At 30.4% G+C, this 20,847-nt stretch overlaps 1 protein-coding gene across 6 annotated transcripts in view; it reads left to right on the top strand.

Moving 5' to 3' along the window:
• Nucleotides 1-20,847, top strand: part of LOC123273180 (neural-cadherin) — a 118,457-nt gene that overhangs the window by 36,221 nt on the left and 61,389 nt on the right. For 3 of the 6 annotated variants that reach the window (XM_044740460.1, XM_044740456.1, XM_044740459.1), the window contains 5 exons: nt 3,528-3,539; nt 5,367-5,557; nt 11,220-11,421; nt 13,740-13,922; nt 20,075-20,264. In XM_044740460.1, coding sequence (XP_044596395.1) covers nt 3,528-3,539; nt 5,367-5,557; nt 11,220-11,421; nt 13,740-13,922; nt 20,075-20,264 — 778 coding nt within the window. Of the gene's footprint in view, nt 1-3,527; nt 3,540-5,366; nt 5,558-6,869; nt 7,061-11,219; nt 11,422-13,739; nt 13,923-20,074; nt 20,265-20,847 lie in introns of all 6 variants that reach the window. The other 3 variants (XM_044740458.1, XM_044740461.1, XM_044740457.1) reach the window with 2 other exon arrangements.

Here is a 20,847-nt window from a genome sequence, read left to right as displayed (position 1 = left end):
TACAGTATATAATAATAATTAATTGTTTGGATGCTTATTATTATAACATATATATCATAAGCAAATGTACAAGTCTTTTGTAAATATTTTTAAGATTTTATATTTTATTATGCCAGAAATTTATTATTATTATTCTGTATACTTTCATTATTTTGTAATTAATATTTATTTATTTATTTATCTTTGTGGACACGCTTTTATTGTGTAGCGGGCGCATTCGCATTCCAGAGTCGCCTTTAGACTGTATAGTAGATATATATATATACATTGTTTTTATTACTAATTATCATTATTATTATTATTATTATATATATATATATTATATATATTTTAAACTGGAGTGTACACTGCCGAATTATTGGAATAATTTACGTTGAAATTACGTTACTAATAACACGATCAGTATGAGTTGTTTTGCTGTTTTTTTATCGCGGTATTGTCTTTTTTTACTAACATTTATTGCTAATTATTATTATTATTATTATTGTTATTATTATAATTATTATCATTATTATTATTATTATTATATACCCGTGAAAAAAATTTTTGATACACTCTGATATGGCTTGATATGAAAATTATTTAGATCAAGACATGTCAGGTCATATATGGTCTTATCAAAAATAATTTATGCACATATATGATCATAGAAAATATTTTCACGGGTATAAAATATTATATATAATAATCGTTTTTGACTCGATTTAAATTATTTATATATATTATATTATATTCACAAAACTGCAACGAAATAAGTTTCGTTTTTACGGCACTTGTATAGAATTTTTAATTCCCATTGATCTGCACAATGTGTTTCACTATGGTAATACTTAGCTATGCCTGAACTCCTCTTAAATGCTTCACGTACCTGAATCGATCGACCTATTCGGGCTATTATTTATTTTTTTTCATTTATTATTTTTATCTTGAGAAACACACACTTTATTCTCTGTTTGGTTAATTAATTGTTGGTAAATTATGATTTTTTTGTATTCATTTTTTGTTTCACTTAACTACCGCTTGCAATTACTGCGAGCATCGATCAGGTTATCCAAACTTTCTGATCCAAACTAGCCTACCAATTAACGTCCAATCTATTCGGTAATTTTTCATAGTTACTAGAGTCCTTTTTTTTTTTACTTTTTATCTAATTCTTTCTATCGGTGTTTTAGATTTTTATTTTTTTTTGTTTTGGGATTTTGAGTGATTCTTTTTGTTAAAAAGTATATATAAAAAAATAAATTTTAGTTTTTATGAAGAATTTTTTTGAATTGGAAAAAAATAAAAAATTAATAATAAAAAAAAATATTTACTTTATTTTTTAATGACTGCAAAGATTAATTAAAAAATTTAGATCATTCAAGTTCAATAATTTTTAATTGTAATCAAACAATAAAAAATAAACATTGATATTTTAAAAATAATTTTTTTTTCTAATAAATAATTTTTATTTAAAGAAAGAAAATTTTTTGATTGAAAAAAAAAAATAATTATTTTTGTCTTGAAAAAAAAAAATTGTAGACAATCTTTCTCTAAAAGGATCACTCAGTATTTATTTATTTGAATAATTAATTTCGAACTAACCGTAAAAATGGCGCGTGCACTAACCTACCACTTGAATTTCCTCCTCCGAATAAAAATACAGCAGAGTTAAAGTAAATAATAATCATGAATCATGACTAACAAATAAAGTAACGTAAATAAATAAAAAACGGCGTGTATAAAATAAAATAATAATAAAAAGAGTTTTTATTGAAGAAAGAGTGAAGCTAACAGCGAATGATTAATTAATAACAAAGGGAAGTGATGTTTTTTGAACGTTCCAGGAGCAGGTGGGAACCTGAAAAATTTTTAGCCCTACGTACGGTGTCAACGTCCAAGCATTTTGTGGTGCATCTGACAAACAAACGAACTAACAATAATAATAATAATCATCTAAATCTAAATGCTTGCATTATTATAAATTATAACTAATAAGGATAAGAATAAGAATGTTTAAGTGTGTTTTTTGAATCCTTTACAGGAAAAGGATCGCGCTCTCTCGCTCCTCCCATACTCACTAACCCTCATTGTCTCTATTTTTAGCAACTCCCGCTCAATTATTTATTCTTTAATTTTAATGATAATTAATGATAGTCGATTTATAAATTATAAGTAATAAGTAAACTCAGTCTTTCTCTCAAAAGCTTTTTATATAATTAATTAATATATCTTTCACTTTCTTCATCTCGTCTTGTCACTCATCCTCCCATGCATCAACACCTTTGCTCTGTCTGTCAATTTCCTCAACACTCACTACCTTCCGATTTAATTATTATTAATTGTTTATTATTATTCGTTAGTTTTGGTTCCTTACAGATGAAATTTATAAAAATTTTACAGGTACAAATTTTTTGGAATTTGTCATTTTTTAGTTTTTAGTTTCACGGAACAAAATAATTCAATTTATAAATATTAAAATTAAATTTTTTTTAAGAATAACAAACATTTTTTGAGTTTGTCAAAAATGAAAAAGAATAAAAATTTCGAAGAAATAATAAAAAGTAAAAAATTTTATATTTTTTTTTCAATTAAAATGTTTGTAAATAATAAAAATTTTTTTTACAAATTCTCGTGATTATTATAAATTTGCAGTGAATTATAGAAAAATTTAAGAAAAAAAAAAACATTTCAAAAAGTCAATTTTGCTATTTTGTATCAAACAAAAAAACTGACCGAGAAATTAAAAAATGATCATTATATTTTTTCAAAATAAAACTTTTCTAGTAAAAAAAAAAAAATTCAAATTAATTTCACAAAAATTCATCTATTCATCTGCAAGGAAGCCAAATTTTTATTTAATTTCTCAATGATCAATTTATCAAGTGATTAGAATGCACCGCGGTAGACAATAAGCGAGAATAAATAATCTAATAAGAGTTTATTAATAATTACAAAAAATTATTAATCATCAATACTATAAAATAAAATGAATAATAAAATATACAACCAGCCAAGACAAAACAGAGGTACGGATTTGTGGTGTGACATTTTTTCTTCTGTGATTGGGGCGGCATACCGATTAAGTACATGCATATTATATTATTTTCTTCCAGAGTGTCGCTAAGGGTTATATTAGGGGTTGCGAAAATAACCAACAAAATATTAATATCGTAAAACGAAAGAAGTTACACTTATCCACAATCCTACCCTTTTTATGGTAACCAAAAGAGTAATTTTAATTTTGAAAAATATCCTGATAAAAACCCGCCCTGCAACCTACCCTCCCGAAAGAGACCTTTGCATTCTGCTTGCATGCGATGCCTGCCTTCTTTTATTTATTTATTTCTTTCAACTTATTTACTTATACTTATATTTGTTGTTTATTTGAATTTTTTTCAATTATTATTTTGATTAAATTTAATTATTTGGATTTTATCTTGTTAAATATTTTAAGTTTTTTGTTATTTTTAGTTTTTTTGGTTATTAATTATTTATTGTTTGTCTTTATTGCACCATTTTCTTTCTTCGGATTTCATGACATTAAGGGCTGTGCTCCAGTAAGTAGGTTACTCCTTACACTCAATTAACCAACCGACAATAATTAACTTTATTTTTTATCGAATCATTATTTTTACTGTCATTATGATTTTTTTTTAATTTTTTTTTTTTTTTTTTTCATTAGTAAAGTATTATTTTTGAAAATTTTTAGAGGATTTTTTTTTATCCCAACTTGAATTTTATTTAATTGAACCTTTTTGTCCCTTTAAAAATTTTTTAGGGTGAAAATGTTCAAAGATAAAATTTTTTTATAAAATTTAATAAAAAATTTTTGTGGAAATTTTCAAATTAGGAGCAAAAAAAATCTTGAAAATTATCAAAAATAATAGTTAATTATTTAGTTTTATTTTTTAATTACGTCACAGAAAAAATTAAAACAAATAAAATCATAAATTTTTACAATTAAATTAATGAGAAATATTATAAAAATTAAAAAAACAATTATTATCAATAAATTAAAAAATAAATTCAAATTTAACTTCGAAAATTTCTGTAAAAATTGAATTTTATCAAAAATAAATTTTGTATTATTTTTTCTGTGATTGCTCTAATTACTTGGAGCACTGCTTAAAATTCAAAAAGGTTAATTAGTTATAAAAATTTCACTGTAAATATCTATAAATACACGATAAAATAATTTTAAATGTAAAAATTGTAAATTAAATCGACCAACTAATTTAATAAAATTAACAAGTTTTACAACTAATAAACCTTTTTGAATTTAAACTTATCTATTATGACGCGGTTTAGTTTATTATTATTAATTAAATTACTTTATTTTTGTTCTGTTTTGTTCTTTTTTTTGGTTATTCAAATTTGGGTTGTTACAAACGCTCAGCCTGAGCTGCGTAGGTATCCATCGTGTCATAGCTGTGTATTATATATAAACATTTATATATATGTATGTATACATTTATACATATATATTATTAACTAGTTTTTGGTTTACATGTGTGTGGAAAGTTTTATTAATTCTCAATTTTTTCACTTAAAAAAAATTATTTTTGACAATTAACAATTAACAATTTTTGAATCTCAAATTTGTCGTAAAAATTCTAAATTTAAATAAAAAAAAAAAAACTTTCAATTAGTTTTTGAACCAAGAAATTTTATCTAAAAAAAACCCTCAATTAAAAAAAAATTTTGAAATTTTTAAAATTTTCACAGAATTTAAAATTTTTTCCACACCACAAAAAAACATACATTATAAATAAAAACAAAACAGTGTACAGTAGAAAATTTGTATTGCACAATAATTTTTTCCGCTATCGATAAGTAGCAGCACCAGTATTTAACTTTTTGTCACTACACGATATATATGTATTGTAGACTAAAAATTATCAGTAATTATTCTAATCATCAAAAAAAATTAATCAATGAATCAATCAATGAAAAAAAAAGAAATATACATATATATCATTCTTCCTAACGTCGCTTAAACAAACTGCGGCGTTCACTACCTACTTTTAATTACGTAATTGATGTTATAATAATAACTAATAAATAATGAATAATTAAGATATTAATAAATGCCGTTTGAGTGTTGCAGAGCTAAGCGAAATCTGGCTCGTCAATCGCGGGATCTTTTTTATTAAAGTCCGCGGGATACCTACCAGACTTCGGCTTGCGTATTTCGTAAATTAAACATTTAAATAAAATAATAATAAATAATAAAAAATCTAATAACCCCAAATGAAGGCACTGCCGGTTGACTAGAGTGTAAATAAAATATTAAAAACTAATAAAAAAGAACAACAGCAGCCAACAACAATAAAAATGGTCCCGAAAATTGTCCTGTAACTTGACGGCCCATGTTTTGCCAATAGCGAGACAGGTATCGCCTGAAGGTGCGGGCCTCTGACAAAGGGACATCAGTCTTGTTCGCAGACGTGGACGTTGAGTTAGACGTCGTAGACAGAAACAATAAACCTCCTCTGTGGGATCAAAATGTATACGGCCCCATTCACATCAAAGAAAATGTCACAGTGGGTACTGTAGTGACGTCGGTGAAAGCCAGGTTTGTATGCCACGACATGACCAAGACAAGAGACATGCCGTGCCGCGCCATGCAGTGCTCTCTTACTCTCTCTCTTACTCTTACTCTATCATATACTCTCTTTCACTGTCTCTCTCTCTCTCTACTCTATCTGTCTCACTCTCTTAATTGTCTATTATCTGATCTGTCAATGTTCAATCTTTACCTCACACAAACAAATCATCTTTCTCACTATCCGCATCTTACACTCACACGTCTTTCTGTTATTTTTGTTCGATTTTTTTTTTTTTTAAGTTCAACTTTTTTTTTTTTTTATTTATTTTCGTTTTTTAATTAAGAGTTAGTTTTGAGTTTTAAGATTTAAGTATAGAAATATATATCAGTGATTAATGGTAAAGGTAATTGATAAAAGCACGTATGATTAAGCGCGGCGTGTGGGTGGGCTGGGAAAGCTCACCCATTCATCAAATATATTTTTAAAGCAGGCCATAATTATTTTTTTTTTTTTTTTTTTTAAGAAAATAATTATGGGGGAAAATATTTTAGGGAAGAATTTTATTGGAAAATTTTTATGAACATTTTTTGGGGAGAATTTTTAAATACCATTTATTTATTAGTAAAAAAGTTTTTTGCATATTTTCAATAATTAATAATAACACAAGCCGTGTAAAAAAATAATAAATGGTGAAATTAAAATAAAAATTCCCCTATAAAAACTAAAAAATTTTTTCCAATAATAAATAAAATTTCCTTAAATATTTTCTATCAATAAAATTAAGCATTAACAACAAAATAATATATTGATGTATTTACACGTACGTGCACACAGAAATTGTCTAGCGACAATAGGGTAAAGATTAGGGACTATCAAAAAATGAATAAAATAAAAAAAAAAATGGTAAAAAAAGGGGAAGAAAAATAAAAACGTGCTAAATAAATGAAACACTGACACTTCCTAGGTGAATACAGGTATTCTTCGAGAGCCACGGTGCCTACGATCGTCGATCGGGACGTCCTGGCGTCTCTCCTTCAGCCTCCAGCTGCTGCCTCCGTCCTCACACGAGCGAGAGACCGATGCGATTGATAACAAATGAATAAATTATCATAAACTTTATTTTAAAATGAGATGATTATTTAGATCTATTTTTTGGGAGTAATCTCCCGGTTGTTTATTATTTAATATGAGTGACTGGATGGATAAATAAAAATGAAATTTGTCTAAGTCGTTGAGATAAATAAGTCTGTGAGATTTTTCCACGGATGTAGTAAAGACTAACGCCGTTCTTTTTCTTTTTCCATTTGTTTTTTACCAACAAACACGTGTCTGGTGTAGCGCGAGACATACAAGCTGGAGGCGATGGCACAAGACAAGGGTTATCCGCCCTTGTCGCGAACCGTGGAGGTTCAGATTGACGTTGTGGACCGTGCTAATAATCCGCCCGTATGGGACCACGTTGCGTATGGCCCGATCTACTGTAAAGAGAACACAGCCGTTGGGGCTAAAGTTGTGTCTGTTAAAGCCAGGTCTGTCACACTGTTAATGCTCCGTGCGGCTGCACGAACCCGCCCTGCACGCAAAAATCTCGTGGCAGTATTGTTCTTGTGCACGTTAATTGATATTGTGTACGAAACCCACATTCATAAAATACTTTTACTCTACTCACTTACTTACAAATACATTATACACATTTTTTACACCACGTTCCAGTACAATATGTCCAATCATTATAATTATTATTATTATTATTTGGTTCAAAAAAATTTTAATTAAGTTACTGATGACACCATGATATTATTTTTAGACTGACTACGACAGACGACAAGTCTCGTCTTTCAATGAAATTATTGTTTTCCGCGGAAAAATTTGTTAATCGATGATATATGATATGTTTTAACAATATACATTACACTGCATTTGAAAATTAAAGAAATACGCACAATTATATTACATTCCAATTCGATGCACGTCTTTAATCGGTGTGTGGCTGTTCACGAAGACTTGCCTTTATGTTTTTGTCTTTTATCAATTTTTATTATTATCATCATTATTATTATTAATATTATCATTTTTATTACTATTATTAATATGATTACTATATTGATATTTTTATTAAAATTTATGCATACAGACAAGAAGAAAAATTTTTTTGTACGAAATTTTTGGGGGTAATTTTGTGTGACTGAGAATTATTTAAAATTTATTTTTATTGTGTTATTTAATTTTATTAAATTAGAAATTGGAAAAAATATATTTCTGATTTTTGAGAAAAAATTTTTATTATTAAAAAAATTAATAATTAGCAAAAAATTCTATGAATTAAAGCTTCAATTATTTATTTTGGGATTTTAGATATTAAAAAATAAAATTTATGCGTACAAAAAAACTTTTTTTCTTACAAAAACAAAAATGTCACGTGAGCAGTCACGATTCCCCGCGATGACATGAGATTCCGCCTGCTCACGTTTAAAAAAAAAAAAAAAAAAAAAAAAAGACCAGACAGTAATTTACAAAAATAAAAAACGTTTTGATATTAAAGGCTAAGATTTGATTAAAATTAGAAAAAATGTTTTCGTCGCGCGTCAGACGACTTGCAGTAAATATATATATATATATAGATACAAATATATTTGATAGTGCTCACATATTTAACATGTTCCATGCAAGCATTTAAATTTCAGAAAGTCCAAAAAAAATTAATATACTTTATCAATTATTAAGTTTTCCAAATATGTGTGCTCTAGCACGATATATTTGTAAGAATATATATATTAATAAATATATAGTTATTGTTTTGATACTCCCTAGTTCGATACATATGTGTGCCGTAAACATTTTTTGGGCATGCTTCAACATAGATGCTTCCTGAAAATTCCCATTTAATTAATTTTTTAAACTTTTGATATCCATATTTTATCATATATATTATTATCATTATATTTATTTGTTCGTAATGATTGGCATCTTTCAAAATTTATTTTTATTTATCATTATTATTGTTCAGTTTACTTTTTAAAATCACGTGCCTGAGTTTTTAGTAATCGGTCATAAATTTTTAGAAATTATGTCCCTTTAGTAATTGTTCCAATTTTTTAAAAATATCTGCTGAATTTTGTCCCATGATTTAAATTGGCCGTGCATGATTATGGCAATGTTATTTTTTTATATAGTTTTTTGGAAAAAATATCCCTTGTTTTTATTTTCACATTCCAAAGTTATATTTTTGATATTAAGTTTTGAACTTTTCAAAATAACTTTCTACGGATAATTTCACATCGACGCGCACTTGGCAAAGGCATAGCCGTGTCTTTGTAAAGTACTGAATTTAATTCCTCCCGATAAAAAATTATATTTTATTTTCTCCCCAATTAAATACAAACCGAAATTATTTTGCATGCATTTTGTCTTGTTAAATATTTATTATTGCACGGGATATTTTTCCATGGGATATTTTTAGCTCAAAGATATTTTTAATTGGAATATTTTCCAAGGGATCAATGCGTTAAAAATGTTCAAAAATTGAAATAAAAATTAAATTTTCGGCAATTCTAAATTTTGTCTTCAAAAATTTTTTTTATAATTAAAAAAAAAAATTGAACATTTTTTAACAGAAAAAATTTCTAAAATAAATGACCGATACCCCAAATTTTGCCGGTACGGTTAATATAATTTGTATAATTTAGTATTGTTTTAAAAAGAATGCCTTAAGAGTAGCCGACTTTGATGCGAGTAAAATTTTTGTTTAATATTTTGAGCCCTTTGATTTGACTTAAAATTTTTTAGTTGAAATTAAATAAAATTATATATTGTTACAATTATTATTATAATTTATTATTAAAAAATTGTTATATTACCTTTTTGCAGAGAGACTTGCATCAAGTATAGATCGTCGAACATATATATTTTGAATGCCGTAATTGATTTTTGGGCATGTTTCGTCAGTTGCTTACAATTGCGTTGAGTTTAGTGTCTTCGAGGCCGTAGTTGATTTATATCGTAGAGTTTAAAAAAATTTTAGACCCGTTAAAATATTTTGCAAACCGCGAATGTTTTTTTTTATCAGTGCCAAAAATTCAATAGATAAATATCAATTATTAATTGCCAAAAAAATAAAATATTTCATCAAAAAAAAAAAAAAAAAAAAAAAATAATAATAACGGGTAAAATAAATGCACGAACTCATAAACAAACATCACACAAACAATCACACAACACGTTAATTAATAAAATTAACAGAAGGTTTTGGTTTTGGGATGAAGGGAGTCACGAGATGCATTTTTAGTTATCTATATATTTATTGTTATTTTATAGATTTTCTAACTAAAATTTATAAATGCTAATAAATGTATGGTAACAAATAATATTAATATCACGCGCACAAACAAACACACGCGAAATTTTAATGTGCGTATGATCACCACGCGGCACAGATTTTGGAATAACTCAAAAAATTTATTTTTCCGAAGCACCGTCTAATTTTCTAACCTGGGCTATGGTATATATCTATCTCTCAGCTATGAAAAAATTATTGATCATTAAAAAAAAAAAAAAATTATTTCCCGTTATCGGAAAATTATCTCCGGCTAATTGCTTAACTGTAACGTTACATATTTATATTATCATAAATTATAACTAATCAGCAAAATAAATTTTTGGACAAAACAAACAATAAAATATGAGGCAAATATTGATAATAGATAATGTGTACACGTACGCGCACAAATGCAGACGCATTTTACCGTGGAATCACGCTTAAGCGACTAACATATAAATCACACACTATTGATACACGCATTATTTATTTTATTTGTTCATTTTTATTTACCTTTTTCGTTACCGGGCGGTTATTTGTGTCCGAAATTTAATTATTAATTCATCGTTTCTGCATTTAGTTGCCTGTTAAATTTAATCTGTGAAATTAATTGCACTTGAAAAAAAATAATAAATAAATATTAACTTTTTTTTAATTCGGATATAAAGTTTTTAGTCGGTTAAATTTGAATTTCATTTCACACAAACAGGGAGGAAGTTATTTAGGACTATTTTAAATTTGAACGGTGTAGTTTAAATTTTTAGAAGACACGCATCTTTTTTTTGATGGAAAATGCAGCCTGCGAGTGTGTTTAGGAACCACTAGAGTCACAGGGGACGTTAAATTGGACAAGAGAAACGATAACGAGAGCATAATTTTTTTTTTTTTTAGTTATAAAAAAATGAATAAATAAATAAAAAAAAAAAAAACGAGAACAAAAAATAAAAATTAATGAATAAAAAATAGAAGAGTAATTAGAGTAAAGTTAAACTGCTTAGCAAAAATGTGATGAATTAGAATTGCAAGGTGTGCGTTAGGTTAAATAAAAATTAGATGTTTAACTATATTAGATAAAGTTTTGGTAAATATATATATTATTACATATATTTTTAATTAAATTGTCGCATGGAATCTTTCGTTAAAGCCATACTCACACATAGTTTTATATTAATGATTATTATTATTAATTATTACTATATTATTAATTAAAGGGCTAGTGGTTATTATTAATTATTAATAAAGTATAGAGTCTAGAGGGAAATTTCCGTTCTCGTTTCTGTTTCCGTTTCGTTATCACGCGGCCCGTTTGGTGACTCAACGGGTCACACGCTCGAGGGCATCCATGACTTATATTTTTCTTGTGTGCCCGACAGCTCGGGGATCGAACTTAACCCGACGGTATTTTACCACTTAATGCCCGGCTCCACCGCACAGACAAACAAATTTCATACATTTTATTTACAACAACGCTCGGAGACTTCTTCCAAGGACAATGTCACTTGGGCTGACATTAAGGTCAATCATCCGCTCGATTACGAGAGCATAAAGGAGTACAATTTGACGATAAGAGTCGAGGTAATTTTTAGATTCATTTTTTATTTAAATATGATCGCTACAGAAAAATCAATTGAAAAATTTATCAATTGACGGTAATTAATTAATCTATATTATTAAGAGAATAAGCGAAATTTTGTGGCCAGTGTATTTATAAGACAAAATTGATTTTTATGGTTAAATTTGGTATCGTTGGAAAAGTCTTGACCTGAAGTTGTGCCTTTTCAATATTTCATATCGACGTTCTAATTAGTAAATTGTCTAACTCCATTTTAGAGAATCTTCTATTTGTACGAAAAAAAAACAATTAGTTCAAAATTTATTATTACTTTAAAAAACCATTTATTATCATTAATATCTAATAGAGATATAATATTTAGGTTTAAATCATTCAAATAATTTATAATTGGATTATTGCTACATCAAAATGTTAAAAAAACACCCTCTAAAAAATAAGGAGTTAGACAAATTGCTAATTAGACTTTTTTAAAATAGTTTATTTATTATGATAAATTTTTGAAATAGTTATAAATAGATTCAAATTAAGGTAAAAGCCCCAATTATTGACGGGGGTCTAAATATTGACACCCTAAATTATTTTTAAATATATTAAATTATCTGTAATAAGAATAACGATCAAATAAATTTTTATTAAATTCTAATTAATTAAAAAATTGAAAAAAATCACATTCAGTTCAAAATATTAAATATTAATTATTAAAAAAAAATAAAGTTAGCACCAGTTCATCAAATCAGCTTACGAGCGTCTATTTTCTTAACAACTTTGGTTAGAAAAGCATTTTTTTTAACTGCCGAGTTTAAATTAATTTTTTCATGTAATTATATGATCTATTTTTTTTTTTAATTAACAATATATGAAATATTTATAAAATTAAATAATCGAAATTAATTGTATGCTTTACGATATTTAAATAATGGGAGTCAATAACTAGTTCATAATTTTTATGGTGAATCCCATATTGACAGCCAGTCGACAGAGCTATGACGCCTTTTTTTTTAAGTATAAATACGTTATATACGCGATTATATTCAAGGCTTTTAACTGTCAAATAACTCGGCGTGTTTTAGTGTTAAATAAGTTTTTAAATAAATTGTTATATTTTTCATAATAATTATTCATTCATAGAAATTATTATTAATTAACTTTAATAATATTGATTACTTTATACCAAGTTTTTGATAAATAACAATATAACCAAATGATTCGACGCACATGCAGTAGGGGCGTCAATAATTGGGGTTACGGTACGTCAATAATTAGATCAATCAGTTTTTTAACCCGTCAATAATTGGTGTATCCAGATCATATATTTAATTATTTAAAATTAATTAGTAAATATCACTGATTATCATTTTAAAAAAAGAAATTGATTAGTTAAAACATTACTGAAGACATTACCGCAAACAAAATTCATCAATATTTATATTTGATTGCTTAAAAAAAATGAAATCATAACTTTGTCTCTTATAGCGTCAAGAATTGGGGCTTTTACCTTAATCGATAAACAAAATTTGTTTATTTATTTATTTTGTTTTGTACACGTCAATTTGGTAATGTGTCAAAAATTAATTTATATAAGTAAAAAACTCAGAAGAAGTTAGTAACGGGTATATCTTTATCGTAAATTGGGTTTGATATTTTTTAGCGAGTTATTTATGATTTAAATAATTGAGAGAGAAAAGAAAATTTTGTGACAAGCATATTATTATTTTTAAAAAAATTTTTATAGTTTAATTTGGTATCATCAAAAAATTCTTGAGAAGTATTAATGCCTTTTGGTTTTATATATTTTTTAGTAATCAATTTTTTGTCAAGTTTTTGGAGTTTTTAATAGTTTTTTTGGTTCTATAAATTTGTTCGGCCACATTTGTCCATTAAATTATTTGTAATTGATCCTGTGATAGCACTATTATTTTTAAAATTTATTTAAAAAGTACCCAAACTATGTACAGTGTGATTATAAATATAAAAAAATCATTTAGCCAAAGTTTTCTTATATTCATAATTCGTAAATCTCAGCAGTCGCATAACGACTGCAGGTTGCTAGTATAGTTAATTTTAATTAATTTATCTGACTCCAATTTTTATTTTATATCTGTAAATTTTATTAATAAGTTCCGACGTTAGACTCAATTAATTAAAATAAAGCTGATAAATAAAAAAAATAATTTTTCAACATTGAATTTTACAAAGTATCAAATGTTTCGCTGCAGCGATCGTATTGTTTTAATTTGACGGCATTGAAAATTTTTGCACGCGTAAAAAAAAGTTTAAAAAAATTTTTTTTAAATATCAATTTCCCTGCCAAAATTTTCAGAATAACGGAGCGCAACAATTAGCGTCAGAAGCAACCATCCATATTGTATTAGAGGACGTTAATGATGAGATACCGTTATTCACGGAAGGTGAACAGGAAACTGTGCTTGAAGGCGAGCCCGTTGGAAGCAAAGTGACACAAGTAAACGCTATAGACAAAGACGGCACCTCGCCGAACAATAAGGTATTTATCTAAGTTTACTCTTACTCTTAATAAAACTTTCCCGTCCCCGTTCCTGTTTCCGGAAGATACAAGAACGCTCAACGCAAGTTTGAGCCGAATTCTCAAGTTCCACTCGCTCCAGATGAATTCTGTTTGTCAGTACGAATGGAAATTTATAAATAATCTTGATTATTTATTCGATTCGAATTTTACAACTTTTCTGGCCTTTTGTTTTATTTAATTACAAAGCTATCGAGTTTTAATTGCATTCAGGTCGCCGGGAAACAATATTTGCCCCGACAAAGTGTCGATTGATTCAGACATAAATTGTCAGCCATCGGTTTGTTTGTTTAACAGTCTAGTGCCGTTAATTTAGACATCTGTCCGAATCGCGAGGTGTAAAGTGGAAATTAATAATTAATTGATGTGACATTTTATTTATTTCTTTTTTGTTTTGATTTAATCAATACAAGGAGCTTCTTCAGTTGATAGATTGTTAGTTATAATTTATATTTTATTATTTTTAATTTTTTATATTAATCAGTTAAAAAGTCTCTTCGGGAAAAAATGATTAAAAAATTCTTTTTTTTACTTTCTATTTTAAAAAAACTTTTAAGTAGAATTTTTTTAAATTGAAAAATTTTTTAATTTTTTTAAAATAATATTTAATCACAATAAATTAATTGAAAAAAAATTTCCATTTGTTGCGATGAATATTTGTTTCATTGTTGTACTAAATTAAAATGATATTTTATTATTATTTTATTTGTTACAATTTATGGCATTGGTGACTGCCCTTTACATTTTTTCCTATATACTATTAGATATATTAACTGCTTATTTAGCTAACATTTTAATTAATTTTTAAAGTGCACTTTTTAATTTTAACTTTTAATAAAATAAATTTATCTGAAACTATAACAATGTTTATAGACTCTCTTATGGAGTAATAAAATCACTGCACTTCGGACATCATTCGCCTGCTGACTATTGCATGAAAACTTGCTCATCTTCCATCGCTGTGCCTCCTGCCTTGACTAGATTCTCAAATCTTTGGACGTATTCACAGATTTCTTTTATATTATCGTCTCGTTTCCCTCATCAGAGAGTTTAAGCCTGCAATCAGTCTCTGCTCAATCGTCACTGCCTCCTTGTCCCATATCATTTGTATGACATCGCTGCACTTCATTTCATCTAATGCCTTGACAAATCCTGCCCCCCATTTTGACGGCTTGCCATTCAGGATGCCTCTGCAAGTCTCTCTCAGGCAAACTTTCGGCCACCTTCCATTTTCCATTCCCAGGATGTCCATGATGTATTTGCTCGCTCTTTTTCGGCATGAAACTTTCCAGCTTTCAGCGCCACTTTCTGTCCTCCAGATATACTCAGGCGTGTTCTTCGCCAAACCTAAGGCCGCCTTGCAATAACGTCCGTACACTGCCTCCATTTCCTTATTGTCCTCCCAACCCCAAAGCTCCACTCCAAACAGTGCGCCCGATCTGACTAGAGAGTTATATAAGTACATACTGTCTCTGAATGTGCTTCTAGCTCTTCTTTGAATCAGGCCCCAGGTTGCATTTATTGTCACCCTGGCCTTCCCTGCCATTTCTCTCATGTGTTTTTTCCAGCTATTTCTACTGGTGATCCAGTAACCAAGATACTTAAATTCTTTAACTTCCTCCAAGGGCTCGCCTTCATACCACCATCCTCTCTCGCTTCTCGTCCGGCTGCCTTTGCTACCTACTACCAGTATTTTTGTTTTTTTTTGTATTAACTTTCAACTTGTTTTTCGTGGCATATTTCTCTAGGGTGCAGAGCATTTCTTTCATACTATTTTCATCTGGGGCTAACATAGCTATATCATCTGCATATTTGCCTAAAAATACTTTAATACTACCCATCGCTATTCCTCCTGCATTCCATTATTAAATTCTGCGTCAATGTCATCTAAAAAGATGTTGAAGAGCAGGGGACTCAGAGGGCAACCCTGTCGCACACCTTGCGATGCCTCAAAACTCCCTTTGCTCTCGCCACTTACTGTAATTTCATTCACCGTCCTTCTGTACACTGCCATGATGAATCTCAGCATCCTGCCTCTGATTCCTGCTTCCAAGGCTTTTTGAAAGAGAAGTTTTCTATCTACGCTGTCGAATGCTGTCTGGAAGTCAACGAAGCAGATAAATGCCTTGTTGCCTTTTTTTTCTTTCATCCAGTTGTTAATGACAGCATTTACTACAAAGACCTGGTCTCTTACTCCCTTCGTCCTCCTAAATCCTGCCTGCTAAGCCAGCAGGTACTCCCGTTCTCATTACCAGGTCCAGAACTGTACTGCTATCTGTCTCGCCTCCTCCAACAAATGTGATAGCCCCTTCTAGGTCTCCTTTAGCCCTGCTATTCAGCACACTGATACCCAGCTCCTCCCAAATCTTCAAAAGCTTTCTGCCTTCACTATTCAGCATTTTGTCCTGGGATTTTCTGGTAGCGGCAATATCATTCTCCAGCAGGTCAGTAACTGGGCCTGTTTCCTCGCCCGTTCTTGCGTTCATGTCACCTAGAATGTAAATATTTTCTTCACCCGGTCCACCTGCCTCTACAACCTCTCTGAAATTATTCTCGATAGTTTTAACCCGTACATTGTTATAAACCGTTATAATCGTAAGCTTCACTTTACCTTTTCTCAATTTGGCTCGGAAGCCAAACTGCCACTCAGATACCTCCCATCTATCAGATATATCTTTACTTATGCCCAGTGCTTGTCCTCCACTAGCTCTACCTCTCCTAGCCATTTTGTCTTTGTGTGCGCACTTGAAGAACCATGTGAAGTTGTCACTTAGTCTTTTTCTTGCATCTTCTTCCTTTTATTTGGTGATCTAAGTTTCCTGCAGCACCACCATCTGACTCTCCAATAAAAACTCTTCCCATTCCTCCGTCTTGCTAAGGCCTGCCACGTTCCAGAGAGTAATTTTTATGAAATTACCCTCCCTAGTCCCACCTGGATTTTCTACTCCGAAATTGCTGCCCAGTGTTTTGGGCTGCTCCCCTTCTCTCTCTATCAAGTCTTCTGCTCTCGTTTTCTTGAAAAATATCCTTCCAGGGTCTCATACAGCCTTGTATCTCATCCCACTTCCACCAGCTTCCTGCCACTTCGGCTCTTAAATAGCTTCTTCTTGCCAGTGTACTCTGCTTTCTGTTGGCTTTAATCTCTCTTTCAAGCCATTGGATGATTTCTGCTTCTCTCCTTGTCAAATCATCGTCCAACCACAGATCCATGCCTCTCAGCTTCCCTTTCTCCGCCATCAGTTTTACTTTTTTGTCGAGTGAGCTCAACTTTAACACATGAAATTCTCCCATTCCTACTACTTCTTCTATGTCGATGTCGACACCTAGCTGAGAATTTAGGAGTAATTCGAACTCATTCTTGTGTTTCAAATTTTTTGCGAGTTCCCCTCTTATCACTACGTTGTTCCTTCTGTCAGCTCTTTTATCGCTCTCCACTCTCCACTCGCCCCAGCTGATTCCGTCTGGTCTCGTGATCGTGGTTAGCTTCCGATGAGTGCCAAAATAACTTCTACTCTGTGACTTAACTGACTCCACCGATTCGCTGCTGCTACTACTTGGGGTATCCCTTGGCTTCTCTCCACTGTTGCTTCTCTGCACCCCATCTGCACTCGGAATCATCCCATGCACTGATTGGCTGGCAGCTGTTTCCTGCGTAGGGCTGGACCTCACAGAGGGAGAGGATCAAGACTTACTCGGGATTTTTTTTATTGGCTTCTTTCTCGTTCTGTTATTCCTGACCTCTAAACCTTCGTTTAAAACTTCTGCCTTTGCTTTGTGTGACTTCACTGAGCAAACTCTGTTTCTGTGGAACCACTAAATCTCCTTGGGAATTTGTCCTGTCTTCTTTTCTTGCATTAAATGCCTCTAGGATCTCATGCTTTAACATCTCCAACTGGACCGTGAATTTAACCTCCATTTCCCTGTATCTGACTTCCGACGTACGACAGCATTTACATGAGCAAGTTTCAACAAACTGATCAAATCCTTCCTCTTCATATTCATATTCTCTTTTTGCTGGGACCTCTGGAGTCTCGGAGACCTTCTGTGCAGGATCTTGAATAGTTTCCTCTCTGTTCGGGGTTCTGCCCAGGGCTGCATTGGGCACCACTTGGCTGTTCTTCGAGATCACAGGTTCCCCCACCCCCGAGTTGACTGTGTCGTCAAGCCGATCCATCTCTTGCGCTTGCTGGCTTGCCAGGATAGCTGGGGGAGCTGTTAACCTGCTACGTAATCTCATTATCTTGCTCTTGGTCTGAAACACCAGTTTTTCTTGCTCTTTCGGGAAGTTGATGCGAGTCATACCTGCATCCGTAGACTTCAGATCTGAAAAACTTTTACTTCTTGTTCTCCCACAGATGGGGGCAGAATTTCTGAACTCTTCACTGCATTCTGGAACACTGGTCGTCTTGGATTGAGGCACTAGGTAGTTTAGCATGTTGTTCTCCTTTACGTCTTTTTTAACCTGCTGCTTAGTCAACTTATTTTTGCTGCCCAGTGGCCTACCTCTGCCTCTTTTCTTCTGTTTGTTTACTTGTTCACCTGTCATCTCAGGTTCACTGACAGTACCGCTGTACTCCCCCTCGGATCTCGCCTCTTCGAACACTGCCTCCGCCGTCTCATTCACTTCGCAATTGGCGCCTGGGTTGTCAGTTTCCATATTTGCTCCCCTGGCGTCGCCACTAGCGGGACCCAAAACATGGCTGACGTCCCCTGGCTTTTTGCCGGTTTTTGCCACTTTGAACCTCTTGGACAGCTTGCTCAGTTTGACCTAATCACGTAATTTATCGTCTTCGCTGAACTGCTAATTTCACTAAAAAACACGGAGGACTCGTACACACGATGTGCTCACCTCAGTAGCCTAGATGGCGCTCTAAATTAAAATTATATTTGAACGACAAAACGGAAGAGAAGAAAATTGATATTAACTTTCCGAGTCGACAATAGAGCAAATATATAAACAAGGAATTCGAAAAATGTCAACTCTGAAAATTGACTCATAAACTTCAAAAGCTTGCGAGCATATTGTGGTTTCGCGAGATGCGAGATTCACTAAATTCCTTTTTGACACATTACTGATCAAGCAATCATTAAAAAGCGAACAACACCGCTAACATAAAAGCCAAGTATTTGTTGAAGAATTTCTTAGCCTCAAGCTTTGTGATTACTTTTGAAACATTCAGAATTGTTTGTCGATGTAATTTACTCAATATATATATTTAAGTTCCTTCAGGCACACTCGAAATTGTTTCCTTAGCAATTTACTACATTATATAATATTTATACACTGAAAAAAATTAACTTGATTCAAGAATTTTTATAGAGTTCATTATATTTTTTCTAGTGTAATATATTATTTTTGGTTCCCAGAAATTTTCTAAACTCTGTATAATAATAGTCTTGGACCTATTCTCACTTCCGGGAAATTGCAGAGGTAGCGAAACGTCAGCAGAACCCGAAAAGTCTCCCTTACACGTCATTAAACATATCACATTATTTATTAAATTGATATAGCGAGAGAAAGTTGGTTTATTGAGATTTTTTTATTTTAAAGAAAATTTTTTTATTTTATATATTTAAATTTTTTAGTAATTTACCGAAAGTTCGGAGTGTAAAAAATAAATTACAAAAAAAAATATATTATTTTTCATATAATTTTATCAAAAAAAAAAAAAAAAAAAAAAAATTTAGTTCAACTAAAAAGATTAATTTAAATAAATTTTTTTCTCCCTAGAAAATCAATATTTAATTAAAAAAAAGTTTTTTTTCTCTACTAAAAAATTAACTGGTTTTTGTGTAAAATTTACAATATTATTTATAAAATCCGAGCTTTTAAAATAGCGTAATAAAAAAATTTAACAACCCTGTTGAAATATTTATAAAGTACTCAAATAAATGAATATTAAAAGGCCTAAAGTAATCCATTACGCTGAAACAAAAATTATTACTCACTGCTAAAAGATTTTACGGCAAATAGCTATTAAAGTTAAAGATTTAATGGTCGTACTTAAGGGAAAAAAATTGTTGAGCTTATATTAAGGTCAGTAGGAATACTGAATAAACAAGAGTTGATAAATAATTAACGAAGCGATAAAAATGTTTGTTTGTTTATCCAGGTAACTTATTACGTGGTAAATAGTAACAGAAATGAAGGAAAAGATTACTTTGAAATCAACCGTGAGACTGGAGAAATATTTACCAAAGTGATCTTCGATCGCGAGAAGCAAGGAGCTTACGCTTTGGAGGTTGAAGCTCGGGATGGAGCGCCATCAGCACGACCCAATAGCAACGGGCAACCTAATTCTGGTGAGTTTATTCAATACTCAACATTCTATATTGTATTATTTGAGAGTTTAATAAAATAAATAGGAGTGAAAAATTATATTTGCTAAAGCGAATAAAATAAAATATTGGCCGAGTGAAAGAGGAAAACTGGTAGATGGTGAATTGGATGTAGTGCAGAGCCGAGCTCGTCGAAATAAAATAACTGAATTTTACATTCGCAAGAAGGAATTAGTTTCACATTGAAATTTTCCCCAAACGGATTTCTCTCGTCGGATTTTCTCACTAATTCCTCAAACTGGATTTAGTATGTTTCTCGGAATTACGAGTTTCACCGTGGAAACTTTTGTTGTTTGTACTATTTTCACAGTTTAGTTCCTCTTGATGCTTTAATACCTCGCTTTTCAATCTTCTCTATTCAGAATTAAACCCAAAATTATTATTTTAATTTACAAACTTCAACAAATCAACGTCAAGCGACGAGTTTACTTTTACTATCAATTTACTTTCCCTCATTAGAGCAATTATTCACTAATAAACTCCCGGCCTGGCAATCGTTAATAATACACATGAGATAATATGACTGAGAAAATAAATTCAGAGGAAA

Source organism: Cotesia glomerata, linkage group LG10 (assembly GCF_020080835.1).
Source record: "Cotesia glomerata isolate CgM1 linkage group LG10, MPM_Cglom_v2.3, whole genome shotgun sequence".
In the NCBI taxonomy this organism is placed as follows: domain Eukaryota; kingdom Metazoa; phylum Arthropoda; class Insecta; order Hymenoptera; family Braconidae; genus Cotesia; species Cotesia glomerata.
The sequence above is the reverse complement of the archived record's forward strand: the minus strand, read 5'-3'. Positions and strand labels throughout refer to the sequence as shown.